The sequence below is a fragment of the Penicillium daleae genome (genome assembly GCF_028827525.1).
Source record: "Penicillium daleae strain IBT 16125 chromosome Unknown utg000005l_segment0_segment0, whole genome shotgun sequence".
NCBI classification, from domain to species: Eukaryota; Fungi; Ascomycota; class Eurotiomycetes; order Eurotiales; family Aspergillaceae; genus Penicillium; species Penicillium daleae.
The window spans coordinates 654,639-672,870 of record NW_026623153.1 but is presented as its reverse complement, the minus strand read 5'-3'; the positions used below and the strand labels follow the sequence as shown (position 1 = coordinate 672,870).

The following is an 18,232-nucleotide window of genomic DNA, read 5'->3' as shown; positions in this document are numbered from 1 at the left end:
GAGGTTGGAATATGCATGGCAGGATCGGATGAAAACTAGAGAGAGAACAATGGAGAATTATCTATGGAGCTATTTTTGATTCGGGAACATTCCAGAACTATGCCCCTTTTTTTCCCTATTCTGATTTCCATTGTATGAAAGGCCCAGCTATGCCGCGTTTGGGCTTAGCGGGCCAGGAAAATACGTCTCCTAGTACTCCGTAAGTGTAGACGATTCTTCAGATGTGGACCCTGTCGCGCGATAAGAAAGGGGAATATGGGAGTGTTTTTTTATCAGCTACGGCTGCGTCTTTAGCCTGTTCATCGTCCCCAGTTCGTTGCATAGTTATTTCGGTTATTCTCCCTAGTTCCTAGGTTCAGGGTGATTAGTGCAAAATTTGTAAATATACCTCAAACCCCTCGATCATGGGGTAGTGGAATGCTATCTAGGTTAGATCACCGTCCAGACTGGTTACATCTGGTTCAAAATGAATATAGAACGTGAGGTTAAATTAAATTGAAACTTATCTATAAGGCTACACAAGCCCTAGATTTCGAGATAGTCCAAGAAATCCACCCCGCGAAGAGATAGTTTTCGTTTCTGAGCTGCCAAGGCGCAGCTGATTGCCGCTAAGCATGCTGCTGCGAGAAGTGAGCGCTTGCTAAGGCTAATTAGCCTGGTTAATCTGGTCACCCAGTGGCCCCTGCTCCGTCCATGTTCAACAGCACCAATGACGCCGTCGTGGAGCTCCAACGTGGAATGACAGGACTGATTGGATTCGCTACAACCGACAACTGACCCCTCCAGAGTCCAGACCGAGTTCCAGATGAAGAAACAGGCCTCACCTCTCAAACGCCAATTGCAAACTCTCTCCTGATGGTGCCCCGACTAATCCTCGCGCCTGTCACTGCTCTCCGCCTGGCCCCTCTTCGCTCTCTTCCGCAATCGCCCCGCCTCCACTTTCTTCAATCTCGATCGCGACTCACTTCTTCCTTTACCCCCTGCCCCTCCCCCGCTACCTCGCTACCATGGCCGACGCCGTCGAAGCCGCCAAGCGCGCTGCCGCAAAGACCGCTGTCGCCAATCACTACCCGGAAAACGCTCGCTGGGTCGGCATTGGCAGTGGTACTACAATTGTCTACGTCGTCGAGGCTATCAAGGCTCTTGGTGTCGATACCTCCAACACCCGCTATGTCCCGACGGGCTACCAGTCGCGCCAGCTAATCATCAGCGCGGGATTGACGGCCGTCGAGTTTGACGCTCTGCCTGCGGGCACCGTGCTGGATGTCGCATTCGACGGCGCGGACGAGGTCGATGATGATTTGAACTGCATCAAGGGCGGCGGTGCGTGTCTCTTCCAGGAGAAGATTGTCGCGATGCAGGCCAAGCAATTCATCTGCGTTGCTGGTAAGTCAAGCCCGAAGAGCACACTGATTCGAGAATTAAAAGCCTCATCACCACTCTGACACACACACCCCCTCTCTACTTTCCAGACTCGCGCAAACTCCAATCCCGCCTCCTCGCCAACTGGAAATACATCCCCATCGAAGTCGCCCCCATCGCCGCCTACCGCGTCCTCAACAAACTCCTCGAACTCGGCGCCATCAACCCCATCATCCGCACCAACCAGGACCCCAAGCAAGGACCCCTCAAGACGGACCAGGACTTCTTCCTCATCGACGCCCCCTTCAAGCCCCTCCTGACCAAGGCCGATATCGCCAATGGCCAGGATGGTTCTGGCAAGAACGGCGTTTGGGAGGTCAACGCGCTTGCGCGGGAGATTAAGCAGATCAACGGTGTTTTGGATGTGGGTATCTTCTCGGGCTTGACCGGTCCCCAGGCTACTGCGGCTGGTGGTGTTGGTGGTCAGAGGCCTGTTGCGGCGTACTTTGGTATGCCTGATGGATCTGTGTCGGTGCGGAAGGCCATTTGCATGGAGGATGTGTGATTTGGGATTGGAGAGTGGAGAGGTGAGCAGGAGTGGATGACCCTGTACAGCTGCATTGAGCATTGGGAATGGAATGGACCGGGCTTGATATAAGGCAAGTCCTCATACATAAACTTAGATGATACCAAGATGCCTCGAAACGAAGAGATGTTTGTTTTGCACTATAGTTAGAGAAAAAGGGCTACAGGCAATTGCCATTTATGATTCATTAGACTTGGTGGTTCGTATCCAAAATGGTGCTCTTTCCTCCTCCACCCTCAGCAAGTATATCTACCTCGCTTATCCGGGGATCTACTTCGCTCCCTTGCCCTTGGCTTCTGTCTCGCCCAGCTCCTTCACAATAATCTTCACCACCCCCTCAGGAACATCATCCTTACCATCCTCAAAGCCAGGGCTAAGCGCAATGGCCAGATACTTGCCGTTACCACTGAACTCGAGCGCAGCCACACTGGAGGGATACTTCTGGTACTGACGGATACGGCGCTTGGAGATTCCATCCCACAGCGCCACAACCCCGTCACCACCACCAGACGCAAACGTGCCGTAAATAGGGTGAAACGCAAGTGCATTGACCGGGTAGACTACATCGACGCCATCCTCGGCAGTCTGACGGTGACACTTGAACGCGTACTTGCGGGCCTGGGACTCGGGAGAGGGGTCGAACCATTCCACCGCCACGCGGCCCTCGATACTGGACGAAGCGTACCCAGCATCATCGGGCATGCAGGCGACACACCGCGTCATAAACTTCAAACTACTCTCCCGCCGTTGCCATGGCTCAAGCTCCACTGTGTTGCCGTTGGTGGTGTCGCTGTCTGCCTGTGCGGTGAGAAGAGCTAATGCCTTCAGATCGTAGATGTGCAGGGCGCGCGACGCCATGGCCACCACCAGCTTGGTGGGTGTGAGAGATAGGGAGAAGGGCTTTGAGGGGAGTGGGATGGTAGTGGGAATGGATTGGGTGTTGGAGCCGGCGTCAGGGCGGTGCACGTGGAGGGTTGAGTCCCAAGAGCCGGAGATGATGAGGTTGTGTTCGCGGCTGTAGACGACGTTGCGTACGCCCGCTTCGTGGCTGCTCATGACGGTTTGTTCCGATGTGTTTAGGTCAATTCTACCGCAATTAGCATTTGCCATATAGAATAGGTGTCTCGCAAGCTTCGTAGAGAACTCGGGAAGCTCGCGCATGGCCAACTTACTTCCGCACATCCCAATCCAGGCCCGCGGTATAGATCTCGTTCTCAGTCTCGCCGAAACAGACATCCAGGACTGGGGCACGGTGCTCAAACTTTTGGAGAAGCTTCCCCTCACCTACAACACCGTTCTCATCTCGGAGGTCGTAAAGATATACGTTCTTGTCCCATGACGAAACAACGATCCGCGTCGAGTTGGGGTCTGGCGAGAACTTTAAAGCGGAGATGGCATCCGTAGGTGGCGACGCCACAGTGAATTGATCTAGAAAATGTTAGCCCAGCTCTAGCTTTTCTCGGAAGAGCAATATTCCTCCCCGATGCGTTGTGCAACTTACTTGACGACATCTCGACGGCTAATGCGGTTGTTGCAGAGTAGCGGGCCATCGGAGCTAGCTCTACGAAGGCCTGCCTTTTCTGCCCCTCGACGCCGCCATCGCATTCCCCGCGGTGCTCGATAAGCGCCTAAAAAAGTGTCACCGCTTTGATTTCACCTTCTCCTCACAATCCGGTTTCTTTTTCAATAAGCCGAGTCCTTCAACATGCCCTTTGCACAGCTGGTCATAGGTCCCCCCGGTGCGGGAAAGTCCACCTACTGCAATGGAATGCATCAGTTCCTCGGCGCTATCGGGCGGAAGTGCTCGGTGGTGAATTTGGACCCCGCCAACGACAAGACCTCATACCCGTGCGCGCTGGACGTGCGCGATCTGGTGACGCTCGAGGAGATTATGGATGAGCATAAGTTGGGGCCGAATGGAGCTACGCTTTATGCGTTGGAGGATCTGGAGGAGAACTACGAGTGGTTGGAGGAGGGGCTGAAGCAGCTTGGAGGTGTGTTGAGCTTGCCCTACATTCTAGTTCCCCGAGTATCGTGTGCTGATTAGTGTGCTGCAATACAGAGGACTATGTTATATTTGACTGCCCCGGTCAAGTGGAGCTTTTCACGCACCACGCCTCATTACGCAATATCTTCTTTCAGATCCAGAAATTGGGCTATCGAGTAGGTCTACACTCTAGATCAAGATATAACATATCCCTAGCTAACACTCCCACGTGCAGCTAATAGTAATTCACCTCATCGACTCTTACGCCCTCACCCTCCCCTCAATGTACATATCCGCCCTCCTCCTCTCCCTCCGCGCCATGCTCCAACTCGACCTACCACACCTAAACGTGCTCACGAAAATCGACAACCTATCCAACTACACAAATCTCCCCTTCAATCTGGACTTCTACACCGAGGTCCAAGATTTAAATTATCTCCTCCCCCATCTCGAAGCCGAGTCCTCGCGCCTGACAAATTCCAAGTTCAGCGCCTTGAATACCGCCATTATCGATCTGGTCGAGGAATTCGGGCTCGTTGCGTTTGAAACGCTAGCTGTGGAAGATAAGAAGAGTATGATGAATTTGCTGAAAGCGATTGACCGTGCGAGCGGGTATGCGTTTGGGCCGGCCGAGGGCGCTAATGATACTGTTTGGTCGGTTGCGGTGCGGGAGGGGATGGGTGGGATGGATGTGCGGGATGTGCAGGAGCGGTGGTTGGATTCGAAGGAGGAATATGATGCTCTGGAGCGGGCGGAGTTGGAAGAGGTTGCGCGAATGGAGGAGCAGGCGAGGCAGTCTGCCATGGGCGAGGGAATGGAGGGTCTCGAGGATGATGAGCTGGCGAGTTGGAGTGGGCCGGTACCGGATAGTGGGATCACAGTACGGCGAAAGGAGACATGATCTCTATTGGATAAGTCTAGAAGTCTCTCCCTTCTCGGGGAAGCATATGTATTATAATCAAAAAAAGACAAATGGGGTATCATAATGTACAATCCATGCCAACCACAGGGCTTTTCAAGGCCCAATCCAATGCACAACACAAAGTAACCACCATCTCAATCATCATCATCATCAAACATCCCATCATCCTCACTCTCATCCATAATACCGGTCACAACAGTCCTACTCCCGCCCACCGACATCCCCCTCTCAGCCCCAGAAATCAAATCCCCCAGCACCCCCTTCTCCTCCACACCCCTCACACGTACGATCTCCCGCCTGGCCCGCCGAATAGCCTCCTCCTCCGCCTTCCGCATCGTCCCTGACACTCTCAACACCCGGAAAACACAAGGTCTCTCCCTCCCTCCATTCGGCCTCCTCTGACCAACACCAGCACCGGGTTCCGTCACGGCGGGGACATGAGACATATACGTCAGCGCAGACCAGACAAGCCGGAATGCCGCACGGGGACAGCGGATTATAGCCGTCGATGTAGCCGGTGAAAGATATTTGACTGGGAAATCGTGACTGGTCAGTACACACGCCTTCTCCTCAAAAGTAGTATCTGTGTCTGGATCCAGCGATCCCTAGCAAACGCAATTAAAAGATTTAACAATCACCATACCTTGAACACCCATCGCAGAAGCTCCACCCAATTTCCCAACCCCCCAATCCCCATACATCTCCCCGACTTCCTCGCGGATCATCTTAGCGAGTAACCCGGGCGTCAACGCGTCAGAGGTCGGTGCGTGGATGGCTAATTGTGCCGCCTGTGGTCCGCTGGAGACTGTTGTGGTGGGCCATGTCGTTGAGTCTGGGTAGAGGATGTCTAGGAGGAGGTAGCGGTTTTTGAGACGGACCATTTTGCGAGGAGAGTGGATTGGGAGGTGGTTGGAGGGTTGGTGGTTCGAGGGGGTGGAAAAAAGGTTGGCTGTGGCAGATGCGGCTGCTGATAAGCGATAAGGATGGATGGGCACGAGGGCAGTTATACTTTCTAATGCACATTTTCCATCTCTGTGCGACTTGGTCCAGACTACTGTAGAAGAAGATGCCGAAGATTGTTGTGAACAGGTCACCCGGCTGAACAATCTCTGCGCTATGCCTCGTTCTTAGTCTACTCTACTGTACCAGTCTACATTTTCTCTCAGCAACGGGATTCATCATGCAGAAGGCACGTTCATTAGGTCCCCAGAGAGGTCTAGTCATCTAAACAAAATTAAAAAAACAGATCCGTAGTCGGGCGTCGCACCGTTTTCTCCATCCGGGAAAGGCCGCCATTCCCATCAGGGCCGCGGTTTTAAGCCCACCACATAGGCAGGCGCAGTAAACATGGCATACACGCAAAGACTGCTTCAAGAAAACAAACAAAAAAAAAGATAAACCAAGGGATTTCAACCCATCCAAACTCCACCGCCGGAACCAGAACCATATATATGCCAAGGAGTGGTTCTCACGACGGACTGTATGCCACCAGCGGACGGGGCGCTGCAAATCATATCATGTGTATGTGTGTGGGGGGAATTAAAAGCATCAAAATCACAGGTTGACCTCAACGCGGCCCTCGGCACCACCCTTCTGCAGGGTGGGGAGGAGGTAGGTGATGTCGTCCCAGGGGTGGCGGTACAGACCAGTGCGCAGGCGCTTCTGGTCGAGGTAGTGGGCAATCAGACCGATGGAACGACCCAGCACGAACAGACCGTTGAGGACACCCATGCGCATGTAGTCCTCGACCTCCTCGTCGGAGAAGGCACCGCAGTTGCGGAGCAGGTCAACGAAGCAGACAGCAACGCAACCGTCGACGTTGAGAATCAGGTTGTCCTTCTTGGAGGTGGTGACAGTCTCGACGGCAATGGCGTAGTCGAGCAGCTTGGTGCTAGGGAAGTGCTTCTTGACAAACTCCTTGACCAGCTCAACACGCAGATCGGGGTTGTTGCGGGACTTGACCTTGTGGCCAATACCGGGGATAAGCTTGTTCTCCTTGCGCATGATATCGACAAAGTCACGAGGGCTGAGACCCTTGTCGAAGGCCTTGGTGAACTCCTCAGCGGCACCATCAAGGGCACCACCGAAGCGGGAACCGATGGTCAGGAGACCGGAGACCAGAGCGCTGATCAGGTCCTTGCCAGCACGGGTGGTGATGATGGTGTTCATGGCACCGGAGACAGCGGGACCGTGGTCGGCAGTGAGCATAAGAACCATCTCCAGGAACTTGCTGGCGTAGGGGGGCAGACGGCGGCGGAACCACAGCAGGGACATGACACCACCGATACCGATGTCCTCCCTGAAGACGTCGGAGATGGGCATACCGGCGTAGAGCAGCTCCTGACCACGGTCGTCGGAGATGGTGGAGATGAAGGCAGCGGGCTTACGGACAAGACCCAGCTCCTGGGCCCAGGAGTAGTCAATGGGGATCTTGGGGACAACGGGCTCGGGGGCGGGGACGATGCTACCCTTGTTGACCTCGGCATCGTAGACCTGCTTCAGGAGCTGGGGCAGGTCCTCGAAAGTCTCGGGGACGTGGATACCAGCATCGCGCATGGCCTTGTTCTTGTAGACAGCAGTCTCGAGCTGGGAGTTGGCAGAGGCACCGGCGTGGCCGAACTGAACCTCGGTCTTGAACATGCTGGCGCAAGTTCCAATGGCCCAAGCAACGATGGGCTTGGTGATGGTGCCGTTCTTGATGGCCTCGATCACACGGTACTCCTCAACACCACCGACCTCACCCAGCAGGACGAGGATCTTGCACTCGGGCTCGGCCTGGTAGCGGAGCAGGTGGTCAATGAAGGTGGTACCGGGGTAACGGTCACCACCAATGGCAACACCCTCGTAGACACCGTCGGTGTTCTGAGAGATAATGTTGTTCAGCTCGTTGGACATACCACCGGACTTGGAGACGTAGCCGACGGAACCCTTGCGGTAGAGCTTGGAGGCAACGATGTTGTCCATCATACCACCAGTGTTACCGATCTTGTAGGCACCGGGCTTGATACCACCGACAGTGGCGGGGCCAATGATAGTGATGCCCTTCTCCTTGGCAGCAACCAGGATCTCACGAGCACGCTATCAGAAAAGGTCAGTATCCAGGTTCCTTCAATTGCACTGCTAATTGGGGGAGTATATGATTTCACTTACGCGCTCGGGGACACCCTCAGCAATGATGGCGATGGAGCGGATCTGAGGGCAGTTCATGAGCTCCATGGTGGAGCTGTAGACGGAACGGGAGGAGGCAAAGTTGACGACAGTGTCGACGTCGGGGTGCTTGGCCATGGCCTTCTCGACGTCCTGGTAGACGGGCAGGAGGGTCTCGCTGGTACCCCAGTACATCTTGCTGACGAACTGACCACCGAAGGTGTAGATGATACCGGCCACAGAGGGGGTGGAGCGCTTGCAGATGAAGTCAAAGTCGAGCATGCCCTGCACGGCTCGGGGTTGCATGCCACTGGAGGTGCGAGTGTTAGTATGGGAAGACGATGCTGGCTTCTTTTGTTTCTGGAGGGTTTGGATTGTCCTCCTCGCGGGCTGACTTACTATACGAAGCATCGTGTCTTGTTGTGGAAGAGAGCGTTCTGGAGGGGAGAGAGCACACGGCTGGGAGGGTTGAAGCGGGTGATGTTGTCATTGGCATTCTGCACGCCGTTGTTGGCGGCGGACAGCGAAGTGGAGGGCATGATGATTATCTGGAGGAATTGAGTTGTTAGGCCTTGGAATTGAGGATTGTATGTGCGGTAGGTTCGAATGTGAGAGGTGTGTGTCTCGGTTGGAATCGAGGTTGCAGCGTAGGGATGGCGGAGTGATGACGCCGTTGAGTAGGGATGATGGGATGAAGGAAGACACTCACGTATGTATGTAGGATAGCCCAAGAGCAAAGGAGAATGAGGAGAAGAAGGAAGAGAGAGAAACACAAGAGAAAGCAAGTCAACAGGAGAAGCAGCGTTGAGAAAAATCCGCGGGGCCAAGTACTCGCAGGTACGGTGTACAGCTCCTCCTGCGGTAATTTTTTTTGGTTTTTGGTTTTTTGGTGGTTTTGGTGGTTTTGGTGGTTTTAGTTGGAGGTGGGTGGGACTGGGCGTTACGGGGCCGGTGCGTGGTGTATGGGCTGTTACAGGCTACAGTCCATACAGGTCATACAGTACGAGGGGGGACGACGCCAAGTATGGTGGGGGTGGCCCTTTCTCAACAACTCCAGCCAAATTTAGCTGTTCTAGCTTGTCCCAGAGTGACTTGCGGTCCAGCAGTCCCCAAAGTACCGGGTACCAACGAGACTGCCCGTCACCTCGCCCCACTGTGGGTAGATCTTGAGATTATGGCAAGGTACCCGGTACTCCCACTGTCACCGCCCGTCCCTGTATTCCCGAAACAGGTCCATCAAACCTCGGTGAACGTCTAGCAGTCATCGACTTGGACTATAGTTACATCCCGTTGATCAACTGTCAGCCATTGAGCATCATTCGGACGAGGACCCATCTGCAGTCATACGAGGCTAGCATTGAATTTTGGTTACTGGATCAATGGATTGCTAACGAGAGATCTCTTCTAGAACGAAAGTCCGTCGGCATGGAGAAGTACACAGTCCAGTATGTATATACGGAGTATATACCCGAGGATTTTGCTGGTCTTTTCGGGGACCGGCGACTTGCTCATAATGGCCGAAGTAAGGGGGGTACTTTTTACTTCGGATTCCGGAGGTATAATAATAATTCGAAGTACGGAGCTCGTTGCCGAGTGCAAGTTGGCCAAGAATCAATGAATCTCGAAAGACATTATTTTTACCCCTTGGTTGCTTCCGGACTTGAAACCCAACAGAATCTAGAATCCAATAGAAAACACAAAAAAAAAAAAAAAAAAAAAAAAGGGACCAAAAAAGGAGCGGTATCGGGGTTGCCCGCCAACAGAGTGTAGCCATTCACACCAAAGTTCGAGAAGCTACGGTGTAGCGTTGAGTATACCAGTAGGACGATTCCGGTCAGTACTGAAGTGCCAGGTTTGGTAATTACCATACGGCAGATCTCCCCAACGCCCTGGCTCCAGCTCGACGAGTCCGTTCCCCCACCATCTTCGCTCGCGCAGTCAACACCAGAACCGCAGTGGAACCGCACCGCTCAATTGTACGCTGTAATCTCCAGCACATTTTATTTTTTTCGATTCTCCCGTACGCCGTACCTTCCAGTCCAACACACACCGTCCCACCCAACCCCGAGTCAACTTTTTGGGCTCCTTCAATTCGAAACCTTCTCCTGCATTATTTTCTTGTTACTCCTCCTCCTCCTCATCCGACTTCTCTCCTTCCTTTCCTCTCCTCCCCATCTTCTCCCACACATATACACTCACCTCACACAACTATGTCCGCCAAGTCTATCCTCGAGGCCGACGGCAAGGCCATCCTCAACTACCACCTCACTCGCGCCCCGGTCATCAAGCCTACCCCTCTTCCTCCTTCCTCCACACACAATGCTCCTCCTCGTCTCGCCTCCCTCCACTTCCCCGAAGACAAGACCGTCAAGGACGTCCTCGACCAGGCTGAGGTCACCTACCCATGGCTCCTCGTCCCCGGCTCCAAGTTTGTCGCTAAGCCCGATCAATTGATCAAGCGTCGCGGCAAGTCCGGCCTCCTCGCTCTGAACAAGACCTGGGCGGAGGCCCGCGAGTGGATTGAGGCCCGCGCCACCAAGGAAGTCCAGGTTGAGCACGTTACCGGTGTGCTGCGCCAGTTCCTCGTTGAGCCTATGGTTCCCCACCCCCAGGAGACTGAGAGGTATGTGATTCCCGCAGCAATTTGACAATCAATTGGTTCAGCAACTGACTTGTTGACTATAGCTACGTTTGCATCAACTCCGTCCGTGAGGTAAGAGAACTTCCTGCCAGATGGAAACGAATTGTGTTCAGACGAGATCAAATCATAATCAGATAAGCTTGATTGTGATCAGATGATAGCAATTGAACTACAAACAATTGGAACCACCGCAATGACTAACTCCGATCTAGGGTGACTGGATTCTGTTCTACCACGAGGGTGGTGTCGATGTCGGTGATGTCGATGCCAAGGCTGAGAAGCTCCTCATTCCCGTCGACCTGAAGAAGTTCCCCTCCAACGAGGAGATCGCCTCCGCTCTGCTGAGCAAGGTGCCCAAGGGCATCCACAACGTCCTCGTGGACTTCATCTGCCGCCTGTACGCTGTCTACGTCGACTGCCAGTTCACCTACCTGGAGATCAACCCTCTGGTTGTCATCCCCAACGCCGATGCCACCTCTGCCGATGTCTACTTCCTTGACCTGGCTGCCAAGTTGGACCAGACTGCTGAGTTCGAGTGCGGTACCAAGTGGGCTGTTGCTCGCAGCCCCGCCGCCCTGGGTCTGCCCTCCCTCCCCTCTGTCGACGGCAAGGTCAACATCGACGCTGGTCCCCCAATGGAGTTCCCCGCTCCCTTCGGTCGTGAGCTGAGCAAGGAGGAGAAGTTCATCTCCGACATGGACGCCAAGACTGGCGCCTCGCTCAAGTTGACAGTCCTGAACGCCAACGGTCGTATCTGGACTCTGGTTGCTGGTGGTGGTGCCTCTGTCGTCTACGCCGATGCCATTGCCTCCGCTGGTTTCGTCAGTGAGCTCGCCAACTACGGCGAATACTCCGGTGCTCCCTCTGAGGGTACGTACAGTTGATCCTTTTCCTGGTATCTTTTTCTTGAGTTCTCACTAACTTCATTACAGGCCAGACATACTCGTACGCTAAGACCGTCCTCGATCTGATGCTGCGCGCCCCCACCCACCCCGAGGGCAAGGTCCTCTTCATCGGTGGTGGTATTGCCAACTTCACCAACGTTGCCTCCACTTTCAAGGGTGTCATTCGCGCCATCCGCGAGTTCGCCCCCATCCTGATTGAGCACAAGGTCCAGATCTGGGTCCGCCGTGCTGGCCCCAACTACCAGGAGGGTCTGAAGAACATCAAGGCCGTCGGCATTGAGCTCGGCCTCGACATGCACGTCTACGGCCCCGAGATGCACGTCTCTGGTATCGTGCCTCTGGCCCTTCAGGGCAAGAAGACTGATATCAAGGAATTCAGCGCATAAATGACTACCCCCCTCGTGCTCTTTTTGTTTTATTTCTCTACTTTTTTTGGTTTGTTTCTGCAGCGTCAACTCCGTTGCATGGGTTTGTGATAATGCATGGCATGATATGAAATTTGCGGGATTCCGCCTGGGTTTAGAGGAAGACGAAGAACGGAGAGTCTGGAATTTGGATCTGGCTATCTTTATCTCTGTCTACTTCCCAGGTTGACTCTGTTTTGCTGGTCGTGGGTATGGCGTTTCTTCCCGCCCGGACTAAAAGACCGGATGCTTGGTGCCCGACGTACATGATTAGATTTTCTTATGTTGAATCGTACCGGAGGGATTTAGATCGGGATTTCCCTTTGGATAATATCAAATGATGATACAATGTTTATTCTCTGCTTGTGTAAGCGGTATACTGGTAGCTCTTTCAATTAGGACTACATTCAGATCCCCGTAGTTTCTGGGCTTATGATCCAGGCGTTGCGGATGTATAGATATCCTGAAGTATTAACAGTGTAGGCATTCTGATTATTTGAAGATATGAACATGGCAATATCCTCAATGAATTCCTTACTATTTAATTACCTGTAAGGGTTGCAATGTAATAATAGAGTAGGTGGTGGTAAGAACGTAGAGAGAGTGATAGTTATATACACAGTGATAAAAAACCAAAAATACCAAAGTACAACCTATACACCCAATCCAAGCTCCAAAAATACAAAACTCCACACAAGCTCCTGCACCCCAGATTTACAAACTAGGTTACAGTTACCTAGCTCCGGACCCAGCGATCTGGGATCGCCAGGGACGATAAGGTATGGACCGTGCTGGAGCTGGCATGAAGTGGCTGATTGGGATGGGAGTCGGGACGTGATGGGGGGATGGTGGTGTATGCGGGTTACCGAGGGCGGGTGGTGAGGTTGCTTCCGCTGCTCCGAGGGCGGCCCGCGGGCGAACGGGGACGGGTTTGAGATTACCCGTTTTGGTTAGAGGTATGCTTGTTGTGAGGATTGGGGAGTATAAAGTGGATGGGAGGAGGATGGATGGGATCTTTTGGGTTGGTGATTGCTGTAGGAGGGGAAGGAAAGGAAAGGAAAGGAAAGCCTGGCAAAGGAAGGCTGAATGGTACGGGTAGAAAGTAAACGTAGAGATATGCTCCAGACGGGGATATTGATCTTGTTCATTATACCTTTTACAGAATCCTTAACGGAGAAATGACTGTGTCTATCTTGTGCTCTCGATAGATCAGCAGCCCGTCGTCGATTGTTCCAAATTATCATAACTAGATACTCCATCATCAAGTTTCAATATGTGAAGATCCATGCACGTAGCACGGCTTCTGTATAGCCTGCTGGTTCTATGTTGTTCAGTGTGCAGTTTCATAAATTATTACTCGACTTGGGTTAGGACTTGTGCTTGATGGTCAACGCGCTTCATTCGAAGCTGGATGAGCATCATTGAGTCTTCTAGATCGTCAAGCAGTGTAGCATCTATAGAGATTGGGTCCGGGATCCTCAAAGGCCCAGCTATGGCAACACCCGCCTAATCTGGAAGAAACATCGGAGTGATCAAGTCGGAATACAGCTTGCATGCAACATGACAGCTATTCAGTAGCACTGTAGAGGTCTACAATGCTGTGCGAACCACAGCACCTGTTGGTGTTGAACTTATATTTAGGGTACAGGCTGCCTCAACAGAAACAAGCCGCGACAGGCATTGGTTTCCGGGTTTGTCAGGAAAGTGTAGACCAGTTCATCATGTCTGTAAGGTAAAGTGCTGTATTATGAAGAACATATTCGCAGGTAAGAGAATCGCTTTATTCAAGCTCCACGTCATCAGAGCTTCCGTTCATTGAAGGCGTAACGGATATCAATAATCCACCATGGCGCGGAAATGCAGCGCATATATCATGTTTTTCAGGTACGAAGAATTTGTGTAACAGGTGCCTGTCAATTTCCAAACCGTGCCAGGATCTCATCCCCCGGGGAAGTTGAGACAATACCGTCGAGGGACGATTAGGAGGCGGAAGCCGAGTGCGGTGCTGCTGATTCGTCGAACTAGTTTGGGCTGTACATCATGAATCAGTACCAAACACCAGAGTCTGTACGGATTCGACATACCAGTTCGAACATTGAAGACTGCATGGCCCGCTGGAGGCGGCATTGCTGACTTGCCTCCGGGCTGCAGTCTCGACATTTTAGAGCTACCAGTCCCACTGCGCTGGTACCGGTGTAGTTGCTCCACGCCCTCCGGGCTGAAAGGGAACGAAGGTGTTTTGGGAGTTCGGGCTTTTTGGATATTCGGCATTGACGTCCCGGGTTGGGCTGGGGGCACGGTGGGACCGGTTCGTGATGAGAGGGTATTCAAGGTTTGGGAGACGTTCTCGGAAGCTGCGGTTTCCATTCGGGATTTCATCGCGCGAGCCTTGAGCAAGTTGTAGAGGTTTGTCATCTGGGTGAGCTTCTTGGATTTCTCGCGGTATAGATCGACAAGCTCTTGGTTCTTTTTCTGCAGTTGTTCTTGTGCTGCTTGCAAATCTGAAGGAGACCACCTTATCAATAGATCTTCACAATTTCAGTCATCAAATCTAGCATACCTGAGACTTTGCCATGCAAGGTTGAAATCTCCGAATTGGCAGTGTGGATGACCTTGTCCATCTGTGTGCTCAGACTGGCATATTTCTCGGTGAGGCTTTTCCCAAGGTATTCCTGGTAGAATCTGTGCACTCAGTCTCAGTCGAGATATTCAGACAAGATGAGCCGGTAGATCGACTTACATCTCTTGGGTGCTTTGGTATGCCCAGAATCCCAATGCCCGGCCAGCACACTCCATGATTGTGTTGGGGTCGAGTCCACTCAGTACACTGGTTTTGTAGTCTTCCGTCGGATTCAGAATCGTCGACACGGCATCATCAGGGTTGGAAAGAACCGTCTGGCAGGCAGGACATCGACGATCATCTGCAGTGGGATGGGAAAGGCCTAGGCCATCTGCGCATCCAAGGCAGAAGATATGACTGGCCCCGTCAGCGTCATACCGGGGTGAATGTATACATTAAGACTCACGAGCAAGTCGTAACCACAGCTCTCTCCTTTAATTGTGCCCTGCATTTGAGCGAGTTGCATCGTAAATGGAAATCCATGAGGTGCAAAGTGTGAGTACGGATGGAAGTGTTGGCTGGAAGTTGAGAGGTCACCTGAGGCCGAGGACTCCCTTCGGCCGCCGGCGATAGAAAGAGCATCAATTGAGTTTTGGTCTATTTTCCCCTTGTAACGCCAGGATATCAACAAAAGAAGCCACCATGAAAACTCGCTAAAAGAAAAATGAATTTCCCAGTGCATCACGCCGTATCGATGTCATCTTTTCTTCAAATTCCTTGCCTGGCTCATACTCGTTCCACAGACTGGCTGGGTAAATGTGCTTATTCTTTTCGTACCAACGTCGATCTACGACCTTGGTGTCGGTGGCGTCATTGTCGGCGCCTTCTAATTCTAGTTCACTGGGGCGGTAAAGAGGATCATCATTATTTGGCTTGGCTGGCGCGGGCTTATCTGAATAGTTGAAAAGCAGGCCGCCAGCTCGTGAGAAACTCGGGACTCGGTTGGCGATGAAATAATAGAACTCGTAATGCTATCCAGATGTCAGTTTGAAATCGATGAAAGCACAGGGGGGTATAAACTTACATGTGGGACTATGACATCGCCCTTGACAAGCATCAGATCATCAACACTGATCCGTGCCCATTCTTTGCGGGCCTTGGAGGCTCCATTCGCTCCACCAACTCCCAGCTCAGCACCAACCTTGCGGCATCGATCTAGGAATAGCCAGATATGATCCCCCTTTTTCATTTTGACTGATCCCGCAGGTATGCTAGTACCGTCAAAGAACACAAAGGGAACGGCAATCTCCGCATTCTTAACCGATTCCTGCATCGCCAAGAATTCCTTCCGTAGAGCATCGCGAGCCTGCGCCTCAGCTTCCATCGCAGCTTTGGTCATTGCCTTGGGCGGCGGTGGCGCATTTGGGTTCGCCTTCATGCGACGGACAGTAGCAGCAGATGTAGCGCCCTCCTCGACAGGTGTTTTTGAACCGGATCGTGACACGCTCGAGTCGCGCGGGGTTGCGGCGGACTCTTCCCCAGTGTCGTCATGATCATCACCGAACGAAAGCTTACTCTTGGCGAGCGCCTTCTTTTTCTTCTTCTTGGGAGGAGCGTCACTTCGTGGAGTCGAAGACCTATGGCGACGTGATCAGCTTAGACTCGCGCGGAACGGAGATGCGGTCCTTGGAACTTACCCGTCAGTTACTTCGCCTGCAGAAGGAGTTGCGCTTCGTGAATTACCAGATGCCAGTCGCCCAAGTGACTTGTCATGTGCCTCGCGCTCCTTTTGCTCTAGGACCTCTGCGCGACGCTTGCGAAAGTCGGACAGGTGCACAAGACCGACGGTTTGTGATTTGAGCATGTCCTCCGCGGACACGCTCTGACCGGTAAACGACCGCGGAGTAGAGGTTCTACTCTCTTGCTCGGATGACTCCATCTTGGATGTTCTTTCAATATGCACTTAGGACGAAATTCCGAGGTGGTGTTGGCAGACCAAAGCTGTCGGATGACCGCAATTACTGACTGACGTCTTTGGCGCAAAGGCACGTGACTCTCTTGAAGTAGACCTCAATAGATAGCAAGGCAGACTTGCTGGGAGTGGAAGATAGAGCAAGACGGTAGTTTGAGCTTGCACTATATCTTTTGTAGCCTATACGATGCAGTATCTTCATTATTGAAACATTCCTGAAATGCTTGGTTTTGATGTTGGTTAGTCAAGGTTAACCTACTGAAAAAGTTCAAACCACAGCGCGGAGACGGTACGAATATATGTAGTCAACATGTTGTCTGATTTGCTACCTCCACTCTAAAATAATCGACCGAGTGCATGCCTAGTAATTCAATCGATCTGTGAATATTTCCTATTAGCCATCCAAGCATTATCTCAAAGTATAAGACCTTACAGTTACGTTCTGGTAGTGAATTCAGACTGCGTGGAAATTCGAGCTCGGTGCGGGAGTGCAAACAGAACAAACCTGCATTCGATCGACTTGCGGAGCATCTCAACCGCATAATCGCTACTTCCTCTTGCTCTCATACTCATAAGATTGAACCCCAGAAACCATGGAGGACGAAGAAGACGACTTCTACGATCCCATAGATTCTGTGCCGGCTGGCCAGGCACAGAACAACGCCAACAATGCTGCCCCAGAGCAACAAGAGGACTACGAGTATGAGGAAGAGGAAGAGGTCGAGGATGATGATGTATGGCTGGCAATTCTTAGCTGTCTACCGCACCTACTAATTTGTCTCTCCAGGATGATTTCAATATCATTACAGAAGCGCCCGCTGACGCGCCACCCCCCGAGATGTAAGCTAGAGCTGTGCTCAACCCGAATGGACTGTCCTTGCTAACTTTCGCAGCTCTCATCCACGCCATGCGAGCTTAAGACAAGAGCCACAGCGACCTCCCTCAGCAGATTCATCAATAATCTCCAAGTCCGCGACATCTACTGCTACTCCACACCTCGATGTCTCTACTCCCGTGCCCGCGAGTACAGCCGCCGCAACCGCGAAACAAGCCGGGCCGCTGAGACCAGGCTCATCCTACCCAGCTATCCACACATCTACAATCGACGTCAATGGAAATCCAGTTCATCCGACAACGGGAAAGACTATTATGGCAACTGATATGGATGCCGACTTCCCTACAGACGACAAGCCCTGGCGACGCCCCGGGACCGATATCACAGACTTCTTCAACTACGGCTTTGACGAGTTCACATGGGTCAGCTACTGCTTGAAGCAGCAAGAGGTGCGCAAGGAAGTTGGAGATCAAAAGAAACAAATGGACGACATGTCATCCTTCCTGGGTATGGGGATGCCCCCAATGCCGAGTGCAACCCCGGGCCCTGCTGCACCAGGTCCCGGTGCACCACCCATGCCTGGTATGCCGGGCATGCCAGATATGAACCCAGATATGATGCAGGGCATGTTGGCGTCTATGATGGCCCAGGGGCTTGATCCGTCAACTATGGACCCAATGGCGTTCATGCAACACGCGCAGACGATGATGGGTGGTCAACCCGGTGGAGGCCAGCAAGGGCAACCTGGCTTTGGAGGCCAAGGCCAGGGCCAGGGCTTTGGACAAGGAGGACAAGGCCAGATGGGATACGGAGGCTATGAGCCGCGCGGGAATTATGGTGGTGGTCGCGGACGTGGCCGCAGATGGTAATTCATGCGGCTGGTTGATAAAGTCTTCATGATCACTTTGGGG

At 52.6% G+C, this 18,232-nt stretch overlaps 9 protein-coding genes across 9 annotated transcripts; 4 read left to right on the top strand and 5 right to left on the bottom strand.

Annotated features, from left to right (window-relative positions):
- Positions 1 to 1,007: 1,007 nt before the first annotated feature.
- Positions 1,008 to 1,927, top strand: N7458_004541 (ribose-5-phosphate isomerase RKI1; the record flags this gene model as incomplete). The annotated part of the gene is made up of 2 exons (XM_056907923.1): positions 1,008 to 1,386; positions 1,473 to 1,927. The coding sequence occupies 2 exons, from the start codon at positions 1,008 to 1,010 to the stop codon at positions 1,925 to 1,927; spliced, it is 834 nt and encodes a 277-aa protein (XP_056766541.1).
- A 291-nt stretch (positions 1,928 to 2,218) lies between these two features.
- On the bottom strand, positions 2,219 to 3,498 carry N7458_004540 (WD40 repeat domain-containing protein; the record flags this gene model as incomplete). The annotated part of the gene is made up of 3 exons (XM_056907922.1): positions 2,219 to 3,035; positions 3,121 to 3,376; positions 3,450 to 3,498. 3 exons carry the CDS (start codon positions 3,496 to 3,498, stop codon positions 2,219 to 2,221), a joined length of 1,122 nt encoding a protein of 373 aa, XP_056766540.1.
- A 155-nt stretch (positions 3,499 to 3,653) lies between these two features.
- N7458_004539 (GTPase GPN2) lies at positions 3,654 to 4,836 on the top strand (the record flags this gene model as incomplete). The annotated part of the gene is made up of 3 exons (XM_056907921.1): positions 3,654 to 3,942; positions 4,011 to 4,111; positions 4,171 to 4,836. The coding sequence occupies 3 exons, from the start codon at positions 3,654 to 3,656 to the stop codon at positions 4,834 to 4,836; spliced, it is 1,056 nt and encodes a 351-aa protein (XP_056766539.1).
- Positions 4,837 to 4,991: 155 nt separating this feature from the next.
- On the bottom strand, positions 4,992 to 5,738 carry N7458_004538 (Rpp14/Pop5 family protein; the record flags this gene model as incomplete). The annotated part of the gene is made up of 2 exons (XM_056907920.1): positions 4,992 to 5,389; positions 5,501 to 5,738. The coding sequence occupies 2 exons, from the start codon at positions 5,736 to 5,738 to the stop codon at positions 4,992 to 4,994; spliced, it is 636 nt and encodes a 211-aa protein (XP_056766538.1).
- Positions 5,739 to 6,411: 673 nt separating this feature from the next.
- On the bottom strand, positions 6,412 to 8,554 carry N7458_004537 (uncharacterized protein; the record flags this gene model as incomplete). Its single annotated transcript, XM_056907919.1, has 3 exons — positions 8,404 to 8,554; positions 8,008 to 8,314; positions 6,412 to 7,935 (listed from the first exon to the last, which is right to left on the bottom strand). Exons 1-3 carry the CDS (start codon positions 8,541 to 8,543, stop codon positions 6,412 to 6,414), a joined length of 1,971 nt encoding a protein of 656 aa, XP_056766537.1. The 5' UTR covers positions 8,544 to 8,554.
- A 1,660-nt stretch (positions 8,555 to 10,214) lies between these two features.
- Positions 10,215 to 11,936, top strand: aclA (putative ATP citrate lyase subunit (Acl); the record flags this gene model as incomplete). The annotated part of the gene is made up of 4 exons (XM_056907918.1): positions 10,215 to 10,627; positions 10,690 to 10,717; positions 10,858 to 11,515; positions 11,578 to 11,936. 4 exons carry the CDS (start codon positions 10,215 to 10,217, stop codon positions 11,934 to 11,936), a joined length of 1,458 nt encoding a protein of 485 aa, XP_056766536.1.
- Positions 11,937 to 13,892: 1,956 nt separating this feature from the next.
- N7458_004535 (uncharacterized protein) lies at positions 13,893 to 14,750 on the bottom strand (the record flags this gene model as incomplete). Its single annotated transcript, XM_056907917.1, has 3 exons — positions 13,893 to 14,446; positions 14,515 to 14,636; positions 14,695 to 14,750. 3 exons carry the CDS (start codon positions 14,748 to 14,750, stop codon positions 13,893 to 13,895), a joined length of 732 nt encoding a protein of 243 aa, XP_056766535.1.
- Positions 14,751 to 15,227: 477 nt separating this feature from the next.
- N7458_004534 (FAM50/XAP5 family protein) lies at positions 15,228 to 16,453 on the bottom strand (the record flags this gene model as incomplete). Its single annotated transcript, XM_056907916.1, has 3 exons — positions 15,228 to 15,545; positions 15,599 to 16,151; positions 16,212 to 16,453. The coding sequence occupies 3 exons, from the start codon at positions 16,451 to 16,453 to the stop codon at positions 15,228 to 15,230; spliced, it is 1,113 nt and encodes a 370-aa protein (XP_056766534.1).
- A 626-nt stretch (positions 16,454 to 17,079) lies between these two features.
- On the top strand, positions 17,080 to 18,190 carry fip1 (cleavage polyadenylation factor subunit FIP1; the record flags this gene model as incomplete). Its single annotated transcript, XM_056907915.1, has 3 exons — positions 17,080 to 17,220; positions 17,274 to 17,326; positions 17,380 to 18,190. The coding sequence occupies 3 exons, from the start codon at positions 17,080 to 17,082 to the stop codon at positions 18,188 to 18,190; spliced, it is 1,005 nt and encodes a 334-aa protein (XP_056766533.1).
- Positions 18,191 to 18,232: the final 42 nt, after the last annotated feature.